The 12,027-nt window shown below is 44.0% G+C and overlaps 1 protein-coding gene across 3 annotated transcripts in view; it reads right to left on the bottom strand.

Moving 5' to 3' along the window:
* Positions 1-2,885: 2,885 nt before the first annotated feature.
* The window catches only part of hecw1a (HECT, C2 and WW domain containing E3 ubiquitin protein ligase 1a), a 55,871-nt gene continuing 46,729 nt past the window's right edge, over positions 2,886-12,027 (bottom strand). For all 3 annotated transcript variants that reach the window (XM_086190914.1, XM_086190916.1, XM_086190915.1), the window contains 7 exons: positions 11,303-11,455; positions 10,742-10,840; positions 9,593-9,722; positions 9,049-9,195; positions 8,846-8,960; positions 8,053-8,251; positions 2,886-7,319 (listed from right to left, as the gene is read on the bottom strand). In XM_086190914.1, the coding sequence (XP_086047040.1) occupies positions 7,208-7,319; positions 8,053-8,251; positions 8,846-8,960; positions 9,049-9,195; positions 9,593-9,722; positions 10,742-10,840; positions 11,303-11,455 (955 nt within the window). In that variant the 3' untranslated portion in view covers positions 2,886-7,207. The remainder of the gene's footprint in view (positions 7,320-8,052; positions 8,252-8,845; positions 8,961-9,048; positions 9,196-9,592; positions 9,723-10,741; positions 10,841-11,302; positions 11,456-12,027) is intronic.

The following is a 12,027-nucleotide window of genomic DNA, read 5'->3' as shown; positions in this document are numbered from 1 at the left end:
AAATCAATAAATGAAACATTCTAAAGCTAGCATTTGAACCCTGAGGGAGCTGGTCAGTAAGATAACGTCAGTCCTCCAGTTGCAGAAATGAGCTCAGGTTCTGTCTCCTTAAATGCAGTTACCATGACAACAGTCAAAGCCAACCTCACACACTGCAATCAAGATATCAGTAAATGACATAGTCCATGAATCTTTCTGTGACCTGGCGAGGACGGCGCTCGGTCTAATCTTTGTCCACTCCAGGAAGTCTTAAATTATTATGTATTAATGTGCTGCTGGATTAGATTCTTCATCTGATCAATTTTTTTCTCTAGACTGAATGGTTCTTCTTTAACGATGACCTTCCAAAACAACCTGGGTCCAAACACTTTATTTTTGGCCTCTAAATTTCAACGCAGGATCACTCATCCATGCACTTGGGACATTCCATGAATGGAGGACAGGGACGTTGATTCCACACGTGATCCCTGCACCTCCTACAGTCTCTTTTAGTTGAGCTGTTACTTTATCAAATATTCTCGTCTTTACAGTTTCTTGAAAGTCAAAACTTGCAGTGGTAAGAGGCTCCGAAGACCAGACTTGAGCCATAAATCTGAGATGTTCCTGAGTGAAAGCTCCCGCTGCCTTTTTCTAAAAAAGTTTGAATTATGGACACATATTCTGACATGAAGCAGATAATGGTGACGCACCCACTGAGCCACCTCCTGACCACACCTTGTCCTGCTGTGATGTCAACCGACTGACTTCTCTCATGCTGCATAACGTTGCTTTTTCTACACATGAATTTTCTGATCAGTCACAGCGAACTCAGAATGGAGGTAGCAGCTCATCACAGTACCAGTTTTAGAAACTGAAACGATGACGCTGCTGGTGTGAATGTTCACTCTTGGTTGCAATCATTTTTCTGATGTTTCCATTGTTGACATAATTTCTCGGGGGCGGCATGACTCAGAGGGAGAGTGGTCGTCTAGCCGCTGAAGGGTCGCAGGTTTGATCCTCACTTCCCTTGGTGAACATGTCAAAGTATCCCTGAGCAAGATACTGAACCCCTAATTGCTCCTGACAGCTCAGCGACTGACTAGTGACCCGTCCAGGGTGAACCCCGCCTCTCGCCCAATGCCAGCTGGGATAGGCTCCAGCCCCTCTTAATTTCTTTTTATTTTGAAATGTAGATGCCATACAATGGATCTGGCTTGGATGAATCGGTGGGAACACATTTCCCTTTCTCTCCTCTCCATGTCATATAAGTAAGATTTTTATCAAGTAAAAATCCACATTCACCAACGAATCTCTGCACGCTGGGGAAGTGAGTAGCAGACATCCAAAAGCAGCTGATCTTTTTATGAATGAATATCGTCCTTTTTTGGGGATTTTATTTTCACAGATTAAATTTATGGAGTGAGCACTCAGTTATTATAGGATTGTACTAAACGTCAAGTCAGGTCAGTTTTATTTGTACGGCGCCAAACCACAACAAAAGTTCCCTCATGACACTTCAAGTAGAGCAGGTCCAGTACCTCACTTCTTCAATGAATCTACACCCAACAACTCTCCATCAGCAGCACATCCTGCAACAGTGGTGATGAAACCTTCCTTTAACAGGCAGGAACGTCAAGCAGATCCAGGATCAGTGGGGACGGCCTTTTGCTTTGACTGCTTGGAGGGAAAGAGAGCAGGAGAGCAGGGCAGAGACAAAGACAAAGACAGATAATGGAGGAAGACAGATAATGGAGGAAGACAGACATACAGAAGGAAAGAGAGGGACAGAGAAATAGAGGGAGAGACAGGGAAGAGACTGATGGACAGACGAGGACGTGAGCAGGTGGAGCTACGGGTGGCAGCTTGAGCCTCTTCAGGTCTGCAGCCTCTTCCAGCAGGGAGGCTGGGATGTGGGATGAGGGGAGGCTGAAGGCTCAGCAGAAGACAAGTTGGTAACACATATGAGTAGGATTTATATATGACACATACAGGAGTAGAGAGAAGCCCAGTGCACCATGGGAGATCCCCCAGCAGCCTAAGCCTATAGCAGCATATCTAAGGGCCAGCCTAAGCAGCCCAACTATAAGCCTGATCAAAAAGGAAGGTCCTAAGTCTGCTCTTAAAGGTAGAGAGGGTGTCTGCATGCTGGACTGAAACTGGGAGACGGTTCCACAGGAGGGGAGCCTGATAGCTGAAGGCTCTGGCTCCCAGTCTACTGTTAGAACTCTAGGAACCAGCAGTAACCCTGCATCCTGGGAGTGAAGGGTTCCAGCTGGGTAATAGGGGACTATGAGCTCTGTCAGGTATGAAGGAACCTGATTGTTGAGGACTTTGTATGTTAGAAGGAGAATTTTAAATTCTATTCTGAATTTGACAGGGAGCCATGCAGAGAGGCCAGTACAGGACAGACATGGTCTCTTCAACTAGTTCTCATCAACATGCAGGCAGCAGCATTTTGGACCAGCTGGAGAGTCTTTAGGGACCTGCTGGTGCAGCCTGATGGGAGGGAGTTGCAGTAATCCAGCCTGGAAGTGACAAAGGCATGGACTAGTTTTTCTGCATCTTTTTGAGACAGGATGTGTCTGATCTTAGCAAAGTTACGTAGATGAAAGAAAGCAGTCGTAGAAATTTGCTTAATGTGGGAGTTTAAGGACAGATCCCGATCGAAGAGAACTCCTAGGTTCCTTACGGTCGTGCTGGGGGCCAAGGTGATGCCATCCAGGGTACCTATCTCATTAGATAGGGTGTCTCTAAGGTGTTTAGGGCCCAGCACAATGACCTCAGTCACCGCTAAAACCTGTTAATACACACCTCCACCAATGAAGGTCTCTGGTTACGGCCCAGAAATGTGGAAAAGCAAACTTCGAGAGCCATTTTTGACAAACTGCATTTTTATTTTTGTACAACAGTGTCAAGCACTGCCTTTACAATATCGTCACACAAAGGCAGCAAAATAACCAAGTGAACCATTAACTGAGATTCACAGACAGTGGTATGGTATGTTGAAGCGATAACACAGCCAGAGTCATTAGCAGCCCCTTCTCAGAACTGTAACTGTCCACATATTATGTACATATTTGTATAATCTACACGGACCTCCCAGCACCATCCATCCAGGTTTCCAGATAATCCCCTTTTAAAAATAAAAATAGATCCGTATTTTAAAAAGACACTAATACCAAACACCTGATACCATTTGCCACATCCTTAACATTTTGTACACATTCTGACTCTTAATTTTTTTTCTCCAAAAGCTTATTTAAATATTTCTATGTTAGGTCATTGCAAGAATGGTCTTTTTCCACAAGAAATATCAGTCTTCAAAATCTATAATATATATTCAACAAGGTCTTGTGTAAAAACAAGACTCAAGTCAACAAATGCTGGACGTGCATTTTCTTGACGCATGTCGTTTGTTGTCACAGACTGCCAAAAGCACATAGAACTCACTAGATACATGCGGCTCCGGTAGAACACTCAAGACATCCGAGACATGGAAATAGAACGATCCCGAAAACAACAATAACCTCAGTAATAAAGGCAGTTGATAGAAAAAGAGAAACACAGTTGAAAGGATTCGAAAACACCAAGAGAGCACTGAGCAACAGAGAATCAGCGAGCTTCGTCGATAATAGAAAAGACATTAATATCAAAATGCAAAGGCTTCAAAAGTGAAGGCAAACTGATATTTTCCTCCAAAAACTGCAAACAAACTCAACATTCAAGGAAAGCTTCAGCACTTCCATTTACGTATAAATACAATATAAATAACAGTAAAAAAAACAAAACAAAAAAACAGTCGCAAAGAAAAGGAAAAATCCGGGGAATCTACAAAATAATGAACGTTTTACTATCGCTTGTTGTGCAGACAAGACCTCGGCACTGCCAAGAACGACTGCAGGGTTCGTCGTCTGACTGCCAGAGTGGTTCTGATTAAATTCAACCAGGATGTTGTTTAGATGAAATATAATCTGAAGCTGTGTATTTGTATTTCTCATCATACGCGGGACAAAGAAGCCTGACATCCGGCGGCCGATGGTGAATACGTGTGGAAAGTTCAGTTACGGCCGAATCCTCTCAGCTGACGCGGTGAACACCTCTGCTCTTTATACGCGCTCGGTCAGATTCAGCCAGGCAAGTTTGCTTGAAAGCTTCCGATAGAAAAGGAGGCAAACGAACGAATAAATGCCCATCATCACTGTAACCGAAGCCACTATTTCCTATGTGAACACTGACCCAACCCTGCCTGTGCCAGTTGTAGTTAAAGTGAAGGTGAAAGTCAAATAGACAGTGGTTAAGGCATGGATAGTGTTAGACAACTGCAAGAGATCAGGATTAAGTTTAACAAAGCCCAACATTAATTTGAGCTGTAAGGAAGACCTTAACCATGAGACCTGTTACGGGCTTGAACACCGATGAAGATCGACAGCATGTAAAGATAAAAATGTGTTTTTTCTTCCTCCTCCAGTTGAGCTGTTTGAGCTTCACTGCACACGAGTGTGAGAGTGAGGTGGAGTGTGTGTGTGTGTGTGTGTGTGTATGTGCAGAGTTTGTGGGCTTGGAGTGAAGTCAGAGACAGAGGTTATACCTTTTTTTGTTTTGCACATTCACACATTTTGAATTTTTTTAAAGAGGGAGAAGGATCATGTGGCATTTGAAGGATTTTAATGTGGTAATTGAATATTTTTTTCTGCAAAAACAGGACAAATTTTCTAGGACACAACGGAGTATTGATGTGTGTCTTCCTCAATGTGTGGATGTGATCCGAAGGTTTTGTTTCAGATGCTCACGGCCCAACATGGACCAGGTTCTTGTTCTTTAAACCTTGGTGATATCTACTAAACCAGCCCGTGTTTTCAACAGTGGTGCATAAAACCGTTAAGATCTCGGTCCAACCAGGGTTTTGAAGTGTTAGTGGAACAGTTGCGAAGGTCAGGTGACCCCACAGGTCACACGTGAAGCACATGACTGGACTAGAGCTGGGTACAAAGGTCCGAGGATACACTGCTGACACACACTGAAGGAACATGATAGAATGAAGAGATTGGAGGTCTTTGCTATTGCATATGTTACAATGCTTCATCCAAGCCCCGCCCCCTCCCCCCACATCAAGAGTTTGTACCAAAAGGCCAAGATGAGGTCATGAAGCCAGACTAACGAGCCCAGGTCTTTGGAGACTTGGATCCTGCTTTGCATCAGTGTTTTTCAGAAGAGACAGTAAAGGTTCGGAGTACCTGCTCCATGCAAACAACACCAGTGTTCACACACACGAGAACTTCAGAAGTGGAAGACTTGAATTAGAGTAGAAGCAGGATCAGAGATGGTTTACAGTAACAGCACCACCCTGGCTGACAGGTTACATTCCTCCTGAGCCAGCCGGAAACAAACTGTCCCCTTCTTGAAAGATCTGCCTGGGTCCTTGGTCAACATCATCTCCCACAGTCTGCACAGAGGGAAAGTCAGTAGCCCTTTTGTTGGAGTTCATGGCTACTTTGTCAGATGACACGTGACATCATCGTCTTTGACAGTATTGCAGTGCAAGTAAGCTTAGACACACCGTTCGAGCTGTTTGTCAGTAACAGTGCAGCCAATTTAAAGGAGGAGCAGAAATCCCCATGTCCAGCTGCTGGAGACGAGAAACAGAAGCTGCAGCTTCAGGTTCCCTCACTCGATCTCTGGGATCTCGTGTATTCATCAGCAGATAGATCTCTGGGATCTCGTGTATTCATCAGCAGATAGATCACTGGGATCTCGTGTATTCATCAGCAGAACCAGAGCTGAAGTATTTTAGTAGGCAAGTCTTTAATTCCCCAATAGAAAACCTGCCTATTGAAGGATAAGTGTCGGGGACATGCAGTATTATTATTCTGAGGTTTTCCAATGTCCTGCATGTATGTGTACACCAATGAAGTATTCCACAATAGTGTCAACTGAAAATACTTTGATCAAATTAATCACCACTGCATAACAAGAAAAAGTGTAAAAGTGTCAATCCTTTGTACATTAGTGATTTATCTGCTGGGTGGTGAAGCACACGCTCCCCCGGTGGACGTCGGCCTGCTTTTCCTGACACTTGGAGGAACTGAGAAAGAACCCATCGATTGTACTGACAGATGTGGACATTTTTGTTCTTTAGTTGGAAAGTATCGCATTGTGACAGACGTCTGTGTGAGCGTACTGAAAACATAACAAGACATCTAAACCTTGACTTTTTTGCTGATGTCATAGATTCTATGCAAAGTTCTTGTTTTCATCGTATTTATATGCTTCTGTAACATTACTTTTACATCTTAGTAAATGGCTCTTGTTGCTGTTAGTGCTTTTGTTAGTAGGTGCTATTATTGTATTTCCATACATGCAAATTGAAATGATTTGATTGTAATACATGAACATCCGCTCGCACATTCAGAGCAGAGAGGACAGGTGCTGGGCTGGAGGAGCAAACGGAGGGAAGCTCAAACTAAACAGCTCCCACACCCAGCAGGGCACCCGTTGTCCCGCCACCGAGACCATTCAGGTCCAACTGCTTCTCACTACACTGAATGAAAATTTAACAAACCCTTTTACTTAACATGGGTCAAATGATAGTCACATGAAAAGGTCACGTTGCTTCCTCTCGCTCAGGTCAGATGTGTCAACCAATGAAAACATGCTTGTGGATGGATGCCTGTCTTCTCTGAGTCCCTTAAGTGACAATAGACTCTTCATTGTGTGTGTGTGTTTCTGTGTGTGAGTGTGTGTGTGTGTGTGTGTGTGTGTTTCTGTGTGTCTGTGTTACAACGCTGGCTTCCTTCTTGGTTCAGGCTGCAGCGACTGTCCACCGCTCCATGGTGGTGATAAGTCACCAAGTGATTTGACTTACAGACCTGATGGCAGACATAAACTTCCATACAAAGACACACACATACACACAGACACACACAGACACACACTACACAGCCTTTTCTCCTATGTACACTGTTAGTGTGATGCCATTTAGTCTGATGAGCAGTTCTGCTCAACATAAAATCACAATAATAATAATAAATACAATATTGGTTTGTGTGTGTGTGTGTGTGTGTGTATTATCCCATGATAGTAAAGTGACACATAGTACCATGACAGTGATTTACACAAATCCACAGGACCGTTGTCTTTGTTGGTGGAGGAGTTGACACAATCCAGGATGAGCTTTCCTCTCCAGTGGCTCAGCCTGTGTGAGGAGGAGCGTGAGTGGTGCTTGTCTGTCTCACTCCAGACCAAACGTGCTGGTTTCCTCCACAGCCGTCAGCAGTTTGTCATACAGCATGGTGTAGGACGGGTACGGAGGCAGGTCCAGACGGTTGAAGCAGGTATGAGCCCTGAGAGAGAAGGAGACCAGCAGCCGTATTATAGTACGGAGGTCGAAAACTGCTGGGATAGGCTCCACCCCCCCCCCCCCCCCCGCGACCCTTAAAAGGATAAGCGGAAGAAAATGGATGGATGGATGGATGGACTCTGCACCACCATACACAGAAAACACCACAATAGATTGAAAGAAAACACGAGCAACGTAACACAATTAAAAATAGATGAACACATTCACGAGTACAGACACCGATCATCATGCTCATACATCTTCATGTCCTTGGTTACAAAATGCACAGGAGATCATTACACGCCTAAATGTGTATTTTTTTCCCTCAATAATATCTTAAAAACCACCAATATCCTTTTGTTGCGTGATATGATATGGCAGAGTGTCATTCTTACATAACTCCATATATCACCAAGCTATTAACCTGCAGCAGTGTCTCTTACAGCGAGATGTTTCTGAGCTAAAATAACGAAACAATAAATAAAAATCATCGTTACAACTGTTGAAGAGACACCTTTACGCCTTTTAGTAAAGTCGGTTCTCAAACCAAATGTATTTGAAGGACTGCACACGTGAGTGCTAAGAAGTTACAGTTTGTGTTTATAAAAGGACCCACTGACGAGTTCAGGGGTGAGAATAAGAATAAGAAAGCAGAGAAATCAACATGTGGTGATGTGTCCGAGAGGTGGAATGAAGAGATCATGAGGTGATGTGGGGGGGGGGGGGGGGTCGAGTACCTAGGAAGGGCGGTAACTTTGCCCCACTTCTCGATGCAGAAGCGTCTGAGGCCGTTGGATCCCCGCAGGGCAGCGAAGCCTTCATAGGGCACACTGGACGTCCCGGTGACGAACTGCAGCAGGCGGAGACGCTGCTCATTGTTAAAACGCTCCACAGTGGCCCAGAACCACCGCATCACGATGTGACCGTCATGGTAACCTGGTGGGTAACAAGCAGTTGACACAGCAGGAAGGTCAAGTCAACATCATTGATGTACAGGACCAAAGAGATCTCATCAGAACTCAGTCATGGATGACTATGACGATGACGAAGACTGAGGGTTTTCGTGAGGCAGGATTACCGCAGCGAGGCGGCCAATTTGGATTTGCAGGTCTGATGACATTTACAAACCAAACCTACATTGTAGCGCCACCAAGTGGTTACAGGAAGAAAGCCTGATTGAAGAAATATTTGATTTATATCCAAATAACCCCTTGTTTTTTCACGATATATAGCAGCATATGTTCTCTAGCGTCACCGAGTGGACACAGGAAGAGATGTATGCACCATATTGTATTAGTTTGCTCCTCAACACACACACACACACACACACACACACACACACACACACACTCACACACACACACTGTGCCAGAGACAAAGTTCTGGTTTTACAAAACTGTCAACAAACAAAACATATCAATTCTTTTTTTCCTTTAGCATAACTTTTTCCTTCACCATTTCATACATTGTGATTCAAATTCTTCGACCAGTTTGAGACAAATTTAAGCACAGTTTTATGCACATGCGGACCTCCTCTGTACTCTGTGTTGCTCCTCCAGTCACTGAGGTCAATCTCTACCGTCCCAGCGATCACCAGCTCCAGCTCCCTGGCATCAAACACAGACACCAGCCTGGAGTCCACCACCTGGGACAAAACATGGAGTATTCACACGTGAATGCATGTATGCTGTATGTTATTTATCATCAAAGAGCTCAAATATTGTTGTGTTTACCTCATAGAAGCCTCTGACCAGCGCCTCTGTCTGTTGCACAACTCCCCTCTCTACCCTCCACTTGGCCATTCGCTCGATATAATCCTTCTTGTTCTTCTCGGTCACCTGTAGGTTGGCGCCACCTGACTTCAGCTCCCGCTCTGTCACCTGGTAAGTTAAATTAATTTAAGATAAGATAAGATAAGATGAAATAAGATGCTACGGTGACATCCCTCAGCATGCTGCTGTGTAGCCGTCAATGTTACCTACAACTGGTGGTGAGTGACGTGCAAGACCGAGCATTTGGGGTGTGGTGTGGCACCATCATGTTTACCAGCTGCTCACGTCAAATAATAACTCAAACAGTTATTATAAAACATAACCAGACAAATAGGTTTTAAGTGTTACACGATGAACAACACTGTTCGGCTTCCTGTTTGGGATAGAAAGGTTGCCTTCCAAAAAAGAAAAAGACATCCTCAGAGGTCGAGGTTGAATAACCTCAACCCCGACCTCAGAATCCAGGCCTGCACAACATCGTACGCACAAGATGGCGCATACACACCTGCCCAAAGACCTCCTCATTGACCGTGAAGGTGAGGTCCAGGATGGCTGTGATGTCGTTGTCTTTCATCCACTGCAGGGACTGATGGAACTCCTCATCCAGATACTCCAGGTCAGACAAGTCCGTTGGCCTACGACCCACACACACACACACACACACACACACACACACACACACCCTGAGTTATTAGATCCTGAAACACTGTAAAAAAGTAACCAAAACTAACTGTAACCTGCCTCTTGATTATCACTGAGAAAAACAGTTAGAAATCATCAAAACTGATCAAACTAGTTCTTAACATAGTTTTGTCTTTTGTCAAAAGCATCAAAAATGTTTTAATCATAATTGACAAATCCCAGTCGCTGACTGGCAAAGAGTGCCTGACGTAAAAGGTTTTTGGTCAACAGTGAAGCTGATTGATTGACAACGTGGTCACAACAGGAAACAGCACTGGAGCGTATCTGAATCATGGCAAGCCTTGTTTCCATTTTATGAGTTTACTTCATAAACAAATCACATAAAATTGGATGAAAGACACCAGACCGTTTGTTTTCTCATCCTCTGAGCCAGAAACCTCCACTTCAGCGGCATTCAGACATAAAACATTACTATTTTTTTTCCTATTGATCCTCTGAAGGTTCTTCTGCACCGGTTTGTTATTATATTTCTCAACGCCTGTCAGAAAATGATCAGAATCGATGTTTTGTGATTTGTGGAGATATAAAAAAAAGAAATCCCAAATCTCCTCAGAGGAAAAGCAATTACTAAGGTGTCCACCTACCATTGCTTTAGAATGAGAGCGTCAAACAAACTACTGTCTTCACTCTCCAGTCTCACCATCTGGTGCATCAGAATATGAACTGATATATGAACAGGAGTTATTTCTTTATAATCATCTTTTTTTTTACTCTTTCACTTTATTTAGTGGCGATGAGCCTTAAGTCACTGTTGCTATGGAGGAAGAGCCTGGCAAGGCTCAGCGACAAGCTTTAAGCTCACTGACAATGAGACTTTTACTACGGTTATGAACTCATGCAAACTGGAGCCAGAATCTAAAAGTGAAATGATTTAAGATGCACATTTGAAATCACTTTTCTCGAGGATGTAATCTTAAACTGATGATGATGCAAGGAGGATGTGTGAACTGACAGTCTGAGCAGCGCCTTGTAGAAAGGTCGGGTGAAGAATGCATCCAGCAGGTACTGATGGATCAGAGCCAGGCCCAGGATACGACCACTGAAACGGAACCTACGCACAACATTTATGACTCCATTAGTCCACATAACAACATAAAAGATCCATTTGGATGGAGCGCAGCATTCTTCAAGCTCACATTTTTATTGAACTTTACATGACCTCCTTTTGCCTGTTTTACATTTCACCAAAATGCATAATGCTTGTTTCATGCAGCAATTGAGAAAAAAACAGGCAGTTTTATTGATGTATCTGCGACTTGATAACCACACATCTCAAGCTCCTCACTGCTCCATCACATCCACAGATAACCTAGGACACCAGGGTTTATTCAGGAGTTGCAGTTTTTCCAAAATTTTGGTTAAAAAGAGCCTGTAGCTGATGAAAGCCAGACTCTGTCGGCGTCAAAGTTAGATATTGATTATTTATCTTCTTGTGACCCCCCCCCCCGCCATTATTGCAGCAGAGGCTGCAACCACAGAGGGTTGTTATCTGCAGACCTTCATGGCTACTTACCACTCCAGATGGTTCTCAACAAACGCTGACATGGGGCTGATCTGAACGGTGTACGTGTCGTTGGCCGAGTATTCAAACAGGCCGTAGTAGGGGTTGAACAACTCCTGGGACAAAAGGAAGAAGAACTCTCTGGAGGGGCCGCTGTAATCTAACCTGAGATGACAAGACAAGACAGACAGAGCAGACGGTTTTATGCATTTGGTTTGAATAATATTTAGACTTCAAATAAATGAATATCCCTGTGGGCCAATTAACAGAGCAAACTTAGGCTTTTTTCTTATTAATAAGAAAAGGAGACTGTGATGGTCTAGTGGTGCTGTGAAGGTAGAGCACAGAGGGTTGCCCCAAAGAGCTAAGAATGCCAAAAAAAAAGAAGAGTTGGCTAATAATTCGGTGTGAGTTCTTCCCGAATGCACACATTGGGTGACGTGGCTCAGAGGTAGAGTGGCGGTCTAGCAACCGAAGGGTCGCTGGTTCGATCCTCACCCCCGGTGACCATGTCGAAGTGTCCTTGAGCAAGATACTGAACTCCTAATTGCTCCTGATGAGCAGGTTGGTGCCTTGCATGGCAGCTCCACCATGTGTGTGTGTGTGTGCGTGCGTGCGTGAATGAGATGATACTGTAAATCGCTTTCAGTAGACTAGCGCTACATAAACTGAGTCCATTTATTGTTTACGTGAAAACTGTCACTGGTACGACTGTGGAAAATTCAAACAGACAGACA

This window comes from Aulostomus chinensis, chromosome 21 (assembly GCF_037954235.1).
Source record: "Aulostomus chinensis isolate RoL2024-O1b breed Wild chromosome 21, RoL_Achi_v1.0, whole genome shotgun sequence".
Taxonomy (NCBI): domain Eukaryota; kingdom Metazoa; phylum Chordata; class Actinopteri; order Syngnathiformes; family Aulostomidae; genus Aulostomus; species Aulostomus chinensis.
Note: the sequence above shows the minus strand (reverse complement) of the source record. Positions and strands in the feature narration are given on the sequence as shown.